The sequence below is a fragment of the Malurus melanocephalus genome, unplaced genomic scaffold, assembly GCF_030028575.1.
Source record: "Malurus melanocephalus ecotype Western Australia unplaced genomic scaffold, MMel_1.1 scaffold_68, whole genome shotgun sequence".
NCBI classification, from domain to species: Eukaryota; Metazoa; Chordata; class Aves; order Passeriformes; family Maluridae; genus Malurus; species Malurus melanocephalus.
Genome location: NW_026623300.1, coordinates 1,101,464 through 1,118,822, shown reverse-complemented (window position 1 = coordinate 1,118,822; position 17,359 = coordinate 1,101,464). Strand labels below are relative to the sequence as shown.

General features: G+C 38.4%; 1 protein-coding gene across 3 annotated transcripts in view; it reads right to left on the bottom strand.

Moving 5' to 3' along the window:
- Positions 1 to 17,359, bottom strand: part of PDLIM5 (PDZ and LIM domain 5) — a 121,433-nt gene that overhangs the window by 40,326 nt on the left and 63,748 nt on the right. The window contains exons 4-8 of one of the 3 annotated variants that reach the window (XM_057366579.1): positions 11,666 to 11,708; positions 9,984 to 10,378; positions 4,967 to 5,139; positions 3,579 to 3,615; positions 1,244 to 1,273 (exon numbers count right to left, since the gene is read on the bottom strand). In XM_057366579.1, coding sequence (XP_057222562.1) covers positions 1,244 to 1,273; positions 3,579 to 3,615; positions 4,967 to 5,139; positions 9,984 to 10,378; positions 11,666 to 11,708 — 678 coding nt within the window. Of the gene's footprint in view, positions 1 to 670; positions 2,945 to 3,578; positions 3,616 to 4,966; positions 5,140 to 9,983; positions 10,379 to 11,665; positions 11,709 to 17,359 lie in introns of those variants that run through there. The other 2 variants (XM_057366578.1, XM_057366577.1) reach the window with 2 other exon arrangements.

The following is a 17,359-nucleotide window of genomic DNA, read 5'->3' as shown; positions in this document are numbered from 1 at the left end:
GAGTTTTAAGTAATGGATTTAAAAGCTGCAATCTACACATTTCAGTGAGRGCTTTCTATTTCCTGTCCTTCCAGCTGCTGAAGAGACAGATCTATTTTATCCAAATAAAAATCCATAGTGGGTCATAGATTAGAAATAAAAAATAATAAAAACCACAGAAAACATCTGTCTTGGACAATGCTTGACTGGAAAGCTGAATATTATTAAATTGAGATATTTTACTGTGGATTACTGATGAAAAAGAAGTTTCTAGTTATTGTTATATTCATATTTCAAAGAGATCTCTAAAAATTAAACACATTTATTTATATTAAAAAAACCCACTCAAAATACTTTTTCAAAGATTAGATGCATCTGGGAATCAGATATAAGCTAGGGCATGGTTTTCAMCCACAAATGGAAAAAGCAGTTCATTGTTTTGGAAACAGTAACAAAGTCCAAACTTTAACACCAGGTAAGTGTTGTGCAGTGGGGATAACTGGGTGAAGAGACAACATCTTTAAAGCAGTAAATGAAATTCATTTCACACATTCATAAAACATTTCTTGAACTAGTGCTTTTTTATTATGAATTTTTAGAAAGCTAATAATTTGGCAGTCTTTCTCAAACTACTCTTATATCCTCAAAAGACTCTATAACTATGTTTAATTTTAATCTATTCTCTGGATTATTTAGAGAGGAAATGAAAATATTCTCATTACCTGAAGACACCTCCAGGATTTAAAAATACTTGGGAGGTCAAACCATTCTGCCCTAAACAGAAAACTTGACAGAAAGTCTTAGTGATAACCTTTCTAACCTTTCACAGTTCATTGCACTGACGTTCTCTGAACTATCCATGTTTCTTTCCATTCACAAAGAAATTATATAAACCCAGCAAAACAATTTAAATACTTCACATTCCTACTTTAATATACAGTACTCTATGAAATTATTATATTGTGGTGTATGAGCACACAGTAACACACTTGGGTTTAGTAAGACACTACTCACTGCCAAGTTACGTGATGGCGGGGGGGCATGGAAATCAAACTGGATGGCACTTCTCATCAAAACACTCTTCAGTGAAATTATTTAAGTGAATGTTTTCCCCTTCTGTCCCCATAGGAGTTAACCCAAAAGGTGTGTAAGATGTGATTTCTCTTGGTCCATCATTACCAGGGCAAATCTAGTTGTAYTTCAAGTTGTGCAGTGTTAGGCATCCACACTGGTGACTGTTAGTGTTAGATAACTTATCTATTACCTGAAGTCTCCATTTTCTGTTTGTCTTTTCCTAAAGACAAAATGACAAATACCATAAGCTACTGCTGTGCTGTATAGCAGCATAAACCATCTGAAAAGGAAACATGAGCTTAAAATGGTTCCAAAGGTAGCTCTATTCCTTTCAAGTTGCACATTGGGCAAGTTTAAAAAAACAACCCCACCAAATCTTCTGCAGAAGCATCTGTTCACAGGATTAATTCCATCAGAGGAGGGTGTAGGTCAGCTGCATAAACCCCAAGCCAATTGCAATGATTCTCACTGAGCAATTAGGWGAGGCTGGGCTTTTACATGTGCTTCACAATTCACCTTTGATTGAAATCTGAAACATTACCTGGTTGAACATGTGTGGCAAAAGCCAAAAATGGGTTTCACTTTGTAGAATTCCTACTCCTGTAACCTCCCAAAAGGGTCAATCATTTTACTGATTTCTGCAAAACTTGTGTCAATTTTGACAACACACACACACATACCCCATTTTTAACATGATCAGGAACTCTAATACTGTGATAGTTTTAAACAATTCAGATTGTTTCTACTATGCAGCAGGGATTTAATTGTTTCTCTTCCTACAGGCTGTGAAGGTGCAATGAAATGTCAGCTCCATGCATGAGAAGTCTATTCAAGGAGTCCGAGAGACTCAAAAGAAAAACAGACAGAGCTAAGATAAAAGCAACGTTTATTAAAATACTCTTCAAGCTTCAAAATGCATAAATTAATGAATGTGTAGCTACTATAATACATTATTTTACAGGAGAACCATAGGGCTGTGAAGCTCTCATAAACACAAGAAAGCCTATAAGCTTCACTCTGTAATAAATAAATACTACCATCTTATCTTGTTCCTGCTAGAAGATGTGTTGAAGCTCTTGCACAGCAACATGCTGCTCAATTATTCTTTTTTTTTAAGTTTTCTAAAACATGAACATATTACTAGTCTAAGCAGCAGAATCCTTATATTGAGCTTTCACTTCAACTCACAACATTGAATATATTTTTTAGGTTTTTTTTTCTTTGCTTAAAAGCAGTCTGTCTTCTTGCTGTACTTGGTAAAACATTTACAACCACTCTAAATTTGACCTGCTGAAAATCTAGTGAAATCAAAGATATTAACCTGGTAGGTATGAYAGTTTGAAGTAAGTGCATACAATCCCCTCTTCATCTTCTTCYGCCAGCCCCAAAAATCAAGGTAATACAATTTCTTATTCTTTTGTTCAAAATCTTCTGCTTTTTAACAGCCTACAGTAACTCAAACCCAGCAATGCAAATTACTTCTTTCAGGCAGAAAAAAGAACTGAAACAGCCATCTCCTCCCCAACACTGGGAGACTCAGCCACCCAAGTTGTTAAGTTTTAAATATGTATTTTTGTCAACTAATGATTAGCACAAAAACATTKTCATCCCATTTTTTACACATCAGTAGGAAAGTGTTAGAAAAGTATAGAAAAGGCTAGAATTTCTGTCGCAGAAAGGCTACTGAAATACGTTTTCTTTTTTAGTTTTTTTTTTCTTTTTTTYTTTTTTGCAAAGCAGATGGAAAAGAAGAAAGGAAGGAAGTGTTTGTATTTTGCTTTTGCAACTTGGGTAAAATCACTGGACATTAAGAACACGTGCTGAGACTTCATGGTGCCAGTCACGCAATTTTGTATATTTGGGGCTAAGGGCGTGGATGGGAACCTTTTCCCTGTGAAAAGAAGTGACAGAAGAAAAATAAGAAAAGAAAGAAAGAAAGTTTGTCTCAAGCAGTTTMACAAGTGAGCATGCAAACTCCATGCATTATTCCTACCACACTGCCTTCCTCTCTGTCAAAAAGCTGGATCCAGTGTTAGTCAAGCTCAGTAGAGAAAGTCTCACTAACTTGGAGAACCATCAGCTTTAGCCACTGGGTTGGTGCTCATTTTGAACAATGCTTATACCAAAGCAAGGAGACAGCTGACCCTCACTTGCAGCCAGAACAACAATACTTYCCAGCTATGTCTTGCAATCAGATCCACACTTGCAAATCAAAAATGCCTGGTTAGACTYGGAAAAGGAAMGCACATCAACAAGATGACCTCRTACAGGCAACCAAATCAATCCAACTTTACACAAAACCTTTGCACAATCTCCTTCACAAACATTACTACTGGACTGCACCAACAGCTTTTAAAAAGGTTTGTCTATGGAAAAAAATATCTTGATTTTCACATGCTGAAATAAAAGGCAAAAATGAACGTTTTAAAAACACCCAGATGTCACACAAATGCAACAAACACAACAAGTTAAGAATCAAAACATGCAAAGTATTAAAGTAATAAAAATGTAAAACATCAACTTACTTAGCCTTCTTTCCAGCTTCGTTTTCTGGTTCTTTCACTGCAGGAAAACAGAAAATTTTTATTTTCTAAGGCACTGAAGACATTGTATCACAACACTGAGATTCTCTCCCATGCCAATGCATTCACAGCAAGAAATTACAACAAGGCTCTTCAGAATTCTTTGATTCTAAATACAACCCAATGGAAATGAGTTATGCCTATAAACTTCAAGAGCCCCTTTGCTAGTAGGACTGCTGAAAAGTGGCTCTGCTGGTCTCTKCCCCTCCCCTTGGCCTACTCTCCATGCTGGCATTGAAAAAGGTGATTTGAGAAGGTGAAGATGAATGGAAGTTAGGAGGCATTTCTTCTGGATGAACATCCAAGGGGTTTATATCAAGTGATAATCCCAGTGTCTGTTTGCAGCCAGGCCATTTCCCACCAAGGTTCTAGAGGTCTGCACAAGGGATAATGTAAATTCACAGTCCTGATTTTAAGACTGGTAAATCTAGCTGCAGTAATTTTCTTACAGCATTTGTCAACATGATAAATTCATCTTTACTGGACAACATGTTCCTTGATGTTCAGGTCCCATACTCTGTCTTCCCTTACAAGCACTGATGAAGGGAATTGAACATAGGCAATGATCATTAGTAGACTAACACAGGACCACAAATCAATCAGGTCCAAATTCAGAATATTTAATACACACAGACAATAACCCTTATTTTGGAAGATGTTATCACTGGCTTCTAAAAATAGCTGATTTAATCAAATCTGCCCCTCGAGGGGAGGTCCAATTTCCTCAATGGCTTCTTTTTTGCAGMGTTAGCTGTGAAAAGCTGAAGAATCAAAGCTCCTGATGGCACTTTTAGTGGCCTTCACACAAAATTACAAATCTCAGGCAGTCAATTACAGCTGACAGTATACAATGAAATGGAAGTTTYAGCATAAAATTGTATGACTGGGAATGACCTTAGCCACATCACTGGCTAAGGTCATCACTTATGCTCCACTCCCCCAATATATGTAATAGTATCACAGCCTATGCAGACAATGGAAACACAAACTGGGAATAAACTGAGGAATTACAGATTTATGTTTCTGATTGCCTGCATCATTGCAGATCACATATTTTGTAAGACTGACAAAGAAAACGCCTAATTTTTCTGAAGCATTAARTTTGATGAGGAGCATCACCATATTGGTGATACAGAGGCAAAAACAAACAACGAATACATATTTGTCAATATCTTTGTGAGTACTATGGAGATTTTAAGATTTATCTAGGATGTATTAATTCAGCTCAATCAGGAACAATGTCCAGCAATGTGTAGAYGCTGAACTCYTCAGTAATGGCAGGAGTTYCACAGGGGCATTGGCTATAATTCCATCTGCACCCAAGYACTCACTGTGATCAGTGCCAGTGATCTGGGCGAGGATGCGGAAGGAGCGKGACTGGGTGGTGCCCGTCCGGGGGTGCCAGTCCTCCGTGTCCTCAATCAGCCGCTTCTTGCTGGCGTCCATGTGGGTGGGGGTGTGGTAGAACTCCGTGTAGGTATCCACRATGTGCTTCCGCGGGGGGCTGYRCCAGGGACAGAGACAGCAGTGAGTGCAAGGCTAGAGAGACCACACCTCACTCAGGGCAGCTGCAAAGGCACAGGCACAACTCATGTTGTGCTTTTTTTCACAGTATTTAAAGGCAGCTTCTGAATTGGGAAGCAGAAAGGCAGCAGCTGATGCCCACCTAAGCACAGATGCAGTTTTCTGAACCAAACACACCTTTACAATTATGCTAACCCAACAGAAATATTTTTTCTTGTTCCATCAGTGAAAAAGTAAAATTATTATCAAGACATCTACATGTTTAAACTTTTACCGTTTGGGAGGGTTTTTCCTTGGAGATGACAGAGTAAGACAGCAAGAGAAATTTTTTCCAGCATGTACAGGAAAAGCAGAAAAAGAAAAGAAGAAATAAAGTCAGAAAGCTGAAATAGAAATGCAGCTAATTATTCTACTGAATTAGTTTTGAGARAAAGGGCACTAAAATCTAATTAATATTGATATTCTCATTCTACCACTAAAACCACTGCACAGAACTCCCATACTTTTAACTAAGCTCTTGGTGATTTCTTTACAAGGATGAGAGGGAAATTTGTTTTGGTAAAGCAGGGCTGTCTACCTAGCTCAGATCAGGCAAAATCTCCCCTGGCTCCCGAGGGGCACAGCACAGCTGTGTGCATATGCAAGGGCCACCCAAGACACACCAAGTCTTTCACACTCAGCAAAGCCTAGRTCAGAACCAGGCCATTTGAAAGCATAGATGGCCATGGTTTGGGGCAGAATGAGGAGATACTCTCTTTGAAAGTAARAAAAAAGTGGGATGATTGTTCCATCTGGAAATTTTCTGTACAGTAACCTATGTGTCATTATCAATCCTCGCACTATCAAACTTGCCAGAACACCGGATTTAAAAGCCTTGATTCCAGCAAGCAATGTAAAGAACATGTAATGGAACTGGTCAGTTTGGGAAAAGGGAAAAGAAGATTCAAACCCTATAAATTACTCCTAAATTCTACATTTCTTATTCCAAAGCATTCATCTATAAGAGCCTCTAAATGTAAATTACTTTTTACATAATTTATAGGATGAAAACTGAAAATCTAGCTATAAGACATAAAACTTGTAATAATTATAAAAAATCAAAACCCAACAAAACTTTAAAAGTCACTTTTACTTTTAATGCTACTTCCTCAATGTACTTTTAAGGTTCAAAGTATTTCTGGGGAAGAAAGGGAGAAAATATGAGTGAGGAATGATGTTAACTGTGAACAAGTAAGAATCAGGCCCATTCAATGGAATGCATTAGTAAAAACTTAAGCTTAAAAAAAAAAAAACTTAATACTTGAAAGAATGTGAAAGGTATGGCACAAAATGATATCAATATATATATTACATATATATTGGATTTATTGACACACAGCATTAGTGAAGTGCATGTATCACATATCAAAGTTACTAACAGAGAAAGAGGTATAGAAACAAAGGCAGTGATAATTCCAGGATGGAAAACAAGAAGTACAGAGAAAAATGAAGTAAAGTTAATAGCAAAAGTAACATCTGGAAGTTAAAGCAGTAATTAGAAATGTGGAAATACATGAAAATGTAATTATTTGCACTATTTAGCAGCCACCACAGTGAAATAAGTAGTCTTTCACATTTGTTGAAAGTGTACAAGGAAAAAAATCTCGCTGACTTCTCTTGTCCTACTGGTCTCTTTTTTAAGGCTTAGGAGTCTAGTGGCAATGACTCACTGAGGCACAAGGTGGTGCCAGAGACAAAGGAAAATTCAACGAGATAGGCTCTCCCTGAACTCAGCCTTCAGGCAGCGGGAGAAAAGTCAAGCCAATAAAATCTCAATCATTTATCAKCCTAACACGCACAAATCACAGTATATGGACGATACTTTTACTTTTCCTGTATGAATTCAGAATCTAGTCCTTCATTCCACAGTTCTTAAAGCAATTTTATTTTTGTATTGTATTTCACCATTTACTAGTTGTATTACCAACACCAATAAACCGACTTGTACCAAGAATTCATCAATACACACAAACACCCCACACACGTTTTGTAGAGTAAAAATAAGCTGAAAATGTAACACAGTGAGAAGCRAAATCACATCATGTCCAATGCAGACACAATTTATTACACTAAGAAAAGCTGAAGCTGTTTTGCAAAATTGAAATATGAAACTCTGTAAGAGCTATAATTTTGCAAAACAAGAATACATGCTGGTTATTCCAATAGGAAAAATAACCATAATTCAAGTCCGGTGCTGTTGATACTAACTTTATCGCTGCTGCTATCTGCAAGGGAAAGAAAAAGTATTTGATGTATTAATWCATTCTTTGCTTCTTAAAATATTACAGGTGTTTCCAAGCTCTGGTAAAGCCATATATCACATAAGCCAAAGTTAAAATCATCAAGAGAACCTACAAGAGAAAATTTTAGCCCAGCTGAAGTTAAGCTGTGTGAAGTCTGTGGATTCCTTACCTGTTTTAAGCAGCAGGCACATTTTCATGCAAGAGCTGGCAAGAAGGTCTTGACAAAAGTGCAACTGCACACAGGCTAGTGAAGGCAATATGCTTGCTTTCTACAGCAGAACTAAACAAGGGAAATTAAACTTCCTTTCCCATCCTGAAGTGAGGTCAAATAGTTTATATTCTGAATGGTTTATGAGAGAAGCCAAGAGGAAGGGAGGAAATTGCGAGTACAACAAGGTGCATGTCTAAAGAACTGCACTTGCTAAGCAGTGCCATCTATGAACAAGATATGAGTCGGTTTTTGGGATGTTTTGAGAAAATGAATCATACAAAACACAAAAGCAAAATGGAATTTATTTCAGATTGATCAATTATTCCAAACTTCATTTTTTTTTATAGATCTCATGAATACTATTTTAAATAGGGAGATATTTAAGCATTCATCATAGAAATTTAACTTTTTAATGTAAAATTCAGTAGTGTAGCAGCAGACCAATATAACCACCTTAGAGGGTTTTGTATGCTTGTTTCTGTTTCATGCCTTACAACTGCAAGACACTTAGGCAGCCCAAACACAATACTGTAAGAGACTGCAAAATAAAATAGGTTTGTACAGCTCTGAAATGTTTTCAAACTTTTCCAAGCTAGACCTGCAAGGCTGACCTTGAGACAGGGATTTCTTCACCTCTCAGCTGTGATTATTCATCCTCTTTCACATTATTATTCATGCTCTAAGTAAGGCAGGGCACATAGCAGGGCTCACCTAGTCATCCTATCTTGATTGTAAAACGTGTACTTTATGCCTGCAGCACTTCCTTTCAGAAGAATTAATTCTGTTGCTACTGTTYCTCTTTTTCAGTACTAATTGCTGCTTTTGAATACTCCTTACACAGTTATTTGCTGAAACAGTATTCCTGGAAAGRTAAGAGGGCTTGCCAAAGTGCTATTCAACAACTGCACCAGCAGTGAGCAAGTCCTCAGGATCTCTTGACTTCAAACCACTTTATGCAGAGCAGATTCCTGCCATCATCTGTTTAAGAAAGGGCTGGAAGTTACCATGACTACAGTGTGATGACATAAAATGCATACAAGCTGCATTGTGAGTCCACATATGGAAAATATTCGGCTAAAATATAAAGGGAATAGGTACCTAAAGAAGGTTTGGTTTTTTTTTTTTACCTTGTTAGAAACACGACTGAAACTGCAGTTTATTCATAATTTCAGTTGACATGGATGTTTACTTTTCTGTAGGGCTCTTCATACACAGAGAGAATACAGAGGAGAGAGGCACAAGGCYTATTCTTTCAGTCCCTTTATTTTGTGGGATGAAAAATAGTAACCACAGCTTTTAGGTTTTAAACCAGGTTTTACATTCTTAAAAGTGGAAAGAAACCTACAGCTCCCCTCCTACCCTTTTTATTATGTAATTCAACCTGCTGGACACCACTGCTGGTCACAGAAGCCAACTGGGACTGCTTGAGCCCAGTCTCTTCCTCTCCCTGCAGCACAGCAGGCGCTGGGAACMAGTCTCTGGGGTGTACAACTCCCAAGCTCTGCCCAGGAATTCCTGGGAGAGCCCAAGGCATCCCAGTCAAAATATTGCTGCAAGTCCGAGTTCCCATGACTGCTGCTGGGCTCAGTTTAGTTTACTAATCTATTGTTTACTAGTCTAGATGCTAYACCAGATAAAGCCTTTTATGTCTCCTCACAGTCCTTGAATGTTCAGTCTCTGATACCCACTTTAACATAAACAATTATTTGAATAAGGAAATTGCTCAAATTTTAAACGTGCATTGCTTGTTTAGGGTAAAGGTAAAATTTAAAGTTGAGATAYTTATACTATGGCACTGCAAAAACTCCACTTAACCCCATCAGCTTCCTAGAAAACATCCTAAAGCTTCTCCTTTGATGTGCAGAGAAGTAATGAGACATCTGTCACTTTGCCTCCCTTCTGGGACCTTTTTCCCCTGGTTCTGCCAGGSCCACAGCTGGTCTTGCAGTGTCCCATTCCCAGCCATCATAGCACCCCTCGACCCTTCTTGACAGACTGCTCTGCATTTTTGGGTGCCTGCTGCTTCCAGTGACCGCACTGAGCATCAAATTACACAGTGAGATACATTGAAATTAACACCAGGCTTGTTGTAAGGTCCAGAACACACGGGGATACAAAACATCGTGTAAAGCATTCTGTGGTCCTTGTTCAATTTAGCTGTGACACTGATATGTCACTCGTGAGAAAAGCCATCACCAAAGGTCTAGCTGGGCCTTTTGAAGCATCAGGATTAAACAACTCCTCCAAGCTGCGTTTCACTTAGCCCTCAAACAAGCCCGGCTTTTTTCCTGTGAGGGAAGACCCTCACAGCAAAACCAAAATCCCACCTACCCATTTTGCTGTTTACTCTCCCCCTGGTTCTCTCTGCCTCCTCGTCGCGGCCCCTCGGCTGCGTCCTGGGCGCCGTCGGCGGCCGAGGCGCTGGGGGCGGCACCGTGCTGCCGTGGGACAGGAACTGCAGGTTTAGGAGCGGCCGGCACAGGCGGCCACGGCTCAGCGTTAGGCTTGGCGTTAACATGCACTCCAGGCACGGCACACGGGGATGCGGCCGACRCCTGCGCCGGCGTGAAGGCGGAGGACGGTGACGGGATGGAGGTGACCTTGGAGGAGGTTACAGCTCCAAACGGCCTCGGTGTCTTATTGAAAGCCACGCTCGCCGGGGCAGTGACTTTGGGTGCGACAGCAGAGGCAATGGGCACAGGCTTAACTACTTCGGTGGGTTCTCCCTATGTGGGATGAAAAACAAAAAAGAAACACACAAAACCACGCCAAACGCATGCACATTCCTCAGCAGGGACATTAGCTGCTCTCGGGGAGAYAACCCACTTAGCGTGAAGCACAGAGAAGCAAGCTTTACCAAGAGTGCAGCCATGGAATGTATGGCAGAACAACSCGAGCCGTGCATTTTAGGAGAGGGAATGCTCCAAACATGCACAATCAATATGAAATTCCACAATGCTAACTCCTCTCAGCATATCCAAAACAGACACTCCACAAATCAAATTCAAAAGAAACTGAAAAACCGCTCTGCTGCAAAAACCACCAGGCAGCCCATSTGGAAGAAACCAGAGCTTTTTTCAGAAAAATCCACATTCCATGTCTCAAACCCAATTTGAGATATGCACGTTCCACATAGACAAATGGTATGTGCAAGTGTACGCACACACAATACACACACTGATCTGTCGGTAAGACCTTTAAGAGCAGAACGAGAGCACATTGATGTTCCACAATGTCCCCACATACCTTTGTCGGGTCAATACTCTCAAGAAATCAGATTTTTTTGTTTGGTTGTTTTTTTTTTTTGTGCTGGGAATTACAGCACAAAATGTTTTAACATTGTGGTTCCCAAACTGTAGCCTTTAAAGGTCATGGTCAGCAGAACAGTAATATATTACACATTATTTATGTCCACTGGAGAGGATTTTCACGTACAAGCTATTTATAAGTATTTTCAWGTTTGAAAACAGCATTTTTATCAAAAAGAAGGGTTTGAAACTGTTGCATAGAATAAAACATTAGAAGAACTCAAGAACAAATAATTCTCCAGTGCTTTAAGGAAAGTGAGGAGACTTGTTCTCTGAAATTGTAATATTTTGATAACCTTCTCTCAAAGAAAGATTTCAGTGTCCATTAAAATAAACGAATCTCCACCAAAAATTTAAAAACACTGCCAAAAAGTTCTACCTGCTTCTGTTTCTCTCTTAGGTACAGAGGGAAAACACCATAATATCTTTAAAAAGAAAAAGTTCTAAGAGTTGGAGAATAACATTTATTCGCCTTTTTTTTTTCTTTTTGATAACCATTTCCAGGTCTCTCCATTCTTTTTTAGAAGAGGAAAAAGGGTAATCAAAGATCCAAATGCTGCAATACTCTTAATGTAACACATGGAAAACAAGCATGTTTTACTGAAAGGAAAGTTTGAATGACAGTGCTTATCAATGACAGGGTTTGACAGATGGGTATCATTTAGTGCCACATGCTACATTTCTTGGTTGTGATAATGAACATACCTTTGGCACATGAATAATATCTGGTTTCTGTATAGAAGACACTCTGGAAAAGAAAAAACATAACCATAATCGTAAAAACCAAATTCTTTAATGTTTAGCATTCCCCTGTTCTACGCACCACATCTACCCATAGACATAGATATATAAAACATTTAATTTTGTTTCCTCTAAAGGAAACAAGAAGTATTCCAGTTAAATCTACAACACTGTTGTTAACACAAGGAAAAGGCTGAATTAATTTGTCTAGTTACAATATTAGAAATTCTAAAATATAGCATCAAGTACTATTTTCTTATACATTCATAATTCTATATCATCAGTTCAGAAATTTCAGCTCAGTTTGTTTTCTGTTTTCCATTCTGTCACAAGAAATCGTCACATAACTCCAAGGCTAWGGTCAGATAAATTGCATTTTAAATACTGCTTATCCAGTATACAGGCTGAAAACAGAACACTTTCTTTTAGAACAACACAAACCATCCTGAAGAACTTGGCAAGTTAGATAACACAAAAACTTTCTTACACAGTCTTTGGTTTTCAAAAATAAGGTTAATGTCACCTGAATTCTATAGTAGAAGGCAAAAGGATTTCCCCAAACAATGGGCACATTGAAACTACTATGGGGTGGCAGGAAGGAAAGGAAATATGGCACTGAAGAGGATTTAAGTAGATAAAGAAGTGACAGATTTTGTTATTCCTAAATTGAAATGTTTATGTGTTATAGGTAAAAGGCATCTCACTCAAGTGGGGTTTTTTTTCAGATTCACATATATGCAAAAATACACATGCACAAATGAAAAAAGAATTTTAAAACCCAGCAAAAATCTGATAYAGTAATATCTTGTTTGCAAACACTGCTGATACACGTGAGTGTTTTCATGCTGTTCTGATAGAAAATTGGCTTTTTGACACATTTTAAAAYCCTTGTCACTGTATTTAGTAGCTGCTCAGAGATACAAGAGCCAGAATACACCCTGCCTGAAATCACATAACCCTGACTCCCAAAGCATTTTCTGAGCAAGGCTTTGAAAAACTGAAGCTGGATTCTCATTTCCAAAAGATAATCTGCTACGGAGGCAAAATGTTCATTTAACTGGATATCAGCTAACACAGGCTAAGTTTTAAAATCACTTCTACTGTATTAACCAACTTTTCAGTTTTTACCAGAAAAACATGGACAACTACAATCGAATTAGGAAGACTTGTTCCCTTTAACAACTCTTCTTATTTTCCATTTTGTGATCTCCCTCCCGCCCCCCCTTCTTTGAATTATTTTGTTCCCGAAGTTTATTCCTTCCCTCTAAGTCATTTGGCCCTCAGAGCTCATCGGATTCCAGCAACAAGAATCAGTATGTATCTTACAAAAAGGGAAATATATATATACCCCATGTCATGCTGGCAGGAAAAGAAAAAAAAAAAGGAAAACATAAAGGAAAAAAATGCATAGCACAAGAAGATGATCTTCTGTCTTCTGCACTTTGCCTTCCCCAGCCGGGCATCGCTGCTGACACACATTATGTCCACATCAACAGCAATTCTCAACAGAGGGAGGGTTTTGTCTGCTCTGAGGAACAGGTCTCTTCTCCCCTTTCCCACAGTGTGCAGCCCATGAAAGCCTGACCCCTGGCCCTCCACAGCGCGGGGGTGCATCATTAATCACTCCTAATTGCAGAGTTGTCAATTTGCAGCAACAAAAGCAACAAGAAGGGAGAAAAAAATGCCAATACATATGGAAGCTTGTCTTTCTTTTTTAAGACCAGAGTTAGAAGAAAATGCGCATCTCTATCTTAGGCATACCTATTAATTTTTTATAAAGTAACTTGACATGTTTTATGTATTTATTAAGCTGATCCAACAGTAAGAATTATGAAAACACTCATTATTYACCACTACATTTCACACTTTAGAAAAAAACTTCACTAATGCTGGACTTTAGTTTAAGTCTCATAAAAGGAACACACTTATTTTCCTTCTATTTTTATAAAATAATCAAATTTGAGTTTGGAATGRATGACATTGTTTCCATATTCATCAACACAGCACTAAGCAAAAATTATTTCAAGCCACTACTACCAGATGATTGGAAGACATATTTTTCAAAATTCATCTTCAAAAATATCATACAAAAAGAAAAAAAAGGGGTGGGAAAAAAGCTTGATAACCAAAATGTTCATGATGTTACTTTTAAACAGACAGACAACATAACATTTTTTCCTGCAAACATACTTGAAACAAGGACATAAATTTGTATGCCCCAGACATACTTAAAACAGTTTAACTTGGCCTTGTTGACTTCAGACCATAATCAGACTAAAATCTGTGATTTATCCCATATCGTAAGAGGAAAATGCTCACCCASCAAACTGAGCCACCAAGATCATAATGAGAAAAATGCATGGTGTTTACACAAGACAGGACAAAAGGAAATGCACACTGCAAGCTGAAAAGCAAAACATACACAACACACACATCTAAGAAAATTCTTCCTTCAGGGCWATTTCCCACAATATTTTCATGGCTACCACTGACTTGCACAGCCAAAAAGTAATTAAACTGCAGAACTATGTACATTTCTTAGCTATTAGCACTTCACTTGCCACCTAGCAATTAAACATACTAGTATTTCATGCAGGTTTGGTCCTATTGAATGTATGAATAACTGATGATAAAGGTTTTCAGAATGAGATGACACACTTGCCCTGTTACTACTTACTTGAAAAAGCAGGATGGCTTGAAGTATGGTATTTTCTGAATGATTTAAAACTAGCAGTTCAGGGTATTAGTTTATGCAATACCGCCAATAACATACAAACAAAGCAAAGATCTAACAGCTCAGTATTCAGGCTTATAATAAACAACTCACACAAAAGACCTTGATAAATGGTTACTGTATCAAACTTCATATGAATTATTACAAACAACATAAACAGAAGCTGCAGGCATTATGGAAAATAAAAGTGCACAAATTTTTTGCACAGCTTCTACATTGAAGTCATTTATTCTTTCCTGGAGGGGAACAAAAAAAACCCAGCTATATTTAGCCTGTGTAAACAGCTCATTTTGACCAAACATGATCAAATTTGCTGTCTAAACATACCACAAGCCGATCCTCTCCGATGAATACTTTCATGACATTTAATGCAATTCAAAACATTCCAACTTCCAGAGCAGCCTTATTAGGAAAATGAATTAGTCCACTCTTTGCTGTAAGCAACAGGCCCAGCAAAAACTATTCACTCTTTAAATTCTCCTATTATTCATTCACTTTCCAATTATCTCACCCACTTAAAAGAAAAAAAAAAAAAAGACACAAGGAATTTAACAGAACCCTTCTATAGTTACCAGTATATGGAAAAAATACATTATTACAGCGAAAACTCCAGATCCTTCTTCAGTGAGTAAATTTGATACACCGTGTCCAAAGACTGAACATCAATGGCAACACTGTTATCTCAATAATCAATATTATGGAAGCAAACCCTCAGCCACTAAATCCTTAAATCTTCATTGAACCTAGAATCCAAAGGACATTTCAGAGCTGTCTCGTATGAACTCCATTTAAAGCCCCTTAGTCAAGGGACTAAAATGTATCTATAACTTAAAAAACAGATTAAAAACTCAATAGGAAATTCACAAGAAGGCAACTGGGCTTCTATGAGCCCTTCTATAAACAAGAGTAACACATAATACCGGTATTAATACACATGCTGTTTGTTCTTTTCATATTTMTGTTACCCAAAGGATTCTTCAAAGTCTTTTGTGAAATACAACATAGAGGTGCAACAACTTCAGCAAGTTACAGAATCATGTGGGTTGAAAAGGATCTTTAAGATCGAGGCCAAACATGAACCTAATGCTGCCAAGAGCATCAAATGAAGTCAATGCTGGAAAACTGTCTCAAAACTTTATTCATTGTTCTGAACAGAACCTTCCTAATAGAAGGATGGAAAAGAGAAAGGATTCCCTTCCTGTCTCACATCCTGCTCTTCCAATTTTCAAAACTAACTACTTTTTCTTAGCTGGTGAATCATCAGGAGACAGGTTTTGGCAGCTGATGCTACATCCCTGAAAAATTACTGGTCAGATCTTCCTTCCGAAAACCTGAGTTTTTAGTGGTCGTGCACTTGTAGTCTGCAGTTCTGTTGGTTAGCTTTATTTCATTTCTAGAGAGCAGTCAATTGACAGGGGAGAAAGAAAAATAAATTTCCTTCCTCTAAATTAGCCAATTCATGGAACAAAGATGACAAGCRGAAAGCATTTAACATATAGAACAAGCCATGACTTTCACTAGRGGTTATCTGAATAAAAACAAATGTAGACATAATTTAAAGCACAGAAAAAAAGAATAATCCAAATACTGGGGCTTTTTCCTCAAACACAAGTCCCTTCTCCATCCGAGACATAATTTATTTCTTACCAACTTTGCTCCGGTTCACAACAATAGAAAAACAGGAACACTGTTAAGCTTGCTTCTTGTTGCAACTTATACACCATCAGAAAYGGCTTCCTTACACACATTAATATAACATAAAACTGTTTCCCACAGTTTTGTAGAAGCACACATTGCTCCAGGCAACATCAGTCGTTAAATCAGCACTTCAGCAATCTTGCCAGGGCAAGCATATGTAGCCTTGAGATTGCAAGCCTGTCCACATCCCAACATGTGGAAAAGCAGAGGTAGCAAAATCATTAAGTACTACTCAATGAAAATTGGAATCTCTTGAAGTCATTGCAAAAAAAAAAAAAAAAAAGAGATTACTTTTTTTTTTGCCTTAAGAAACAGCAATGTTTTCAAATCTTTACTCTGGTCATTGTGGTTGCTAAGAGATAGCTGTCAACATTTTATTTCTTCATTCCCTTTGTTCTAGTTTATTATGCTAGCTTACATTTAGTTGAACATACCAAATGATGACAAATATCGCTAATTACAATCAAACAATGCAAATGTCAGTGCTGGTTGCCTGCTTAAGGGAWACAGGAGAGAAAAGATGGGATGCAAAACTGTACTTCAGATACCATAACCCTCCACAGGTCTTGGCATGGACATCTCCTTCTGCAAATTAACTCTTACATTAAAAAGATACTCCTTCTCTGCTTGCYCCACAAAACAGATTCTATAGTCATGGTAACTCAAACTCTCATGATTATTCAAAACAGGCAAACCAAATAGGGCCACATCAGACAAGCCAACAGTCAYTAGAGGGGCTCTATTTTATGCCCAGTTCTTTTCAACATCTTCATAAATTACTTAGACACAGGACTTGAACGAGTGCTAGGTAAGTTTGCTGATGATATTAAACTGGGAAGAGCTGTTGACTCCCTTGGAGGCCGAAAGGCCCTGTAGAGAGAATCAGATAAATTAGAGAACCGGGCACCCACCAGCCACGTGAAGGTCAGCAAAGGCAAGTGGCAGACTCTGCACMTGGGAYGGGACAGCCCTGGATGTACAGACAGAMTGGGGAGTGAGGKGCTGGAAKGCAGWGCCATGGAAAGGGACCTGGGGGCCTGGTCAGTGGTGAGTTGGACATGAGCCAGCAGTGCCCTGGAGCCAGGAGGGACATYCCTGTCCTGGGGGACATCARGCACAGCATCASCAKCCGGGCAAGGGAGGGGATTGTCCCGCTCTGCTCTGCYYTGGRGCAGCCTCACCTCGAGTGCTGSRGGGCAGTTTTGGGTGCCACAATGTAAGAAAGA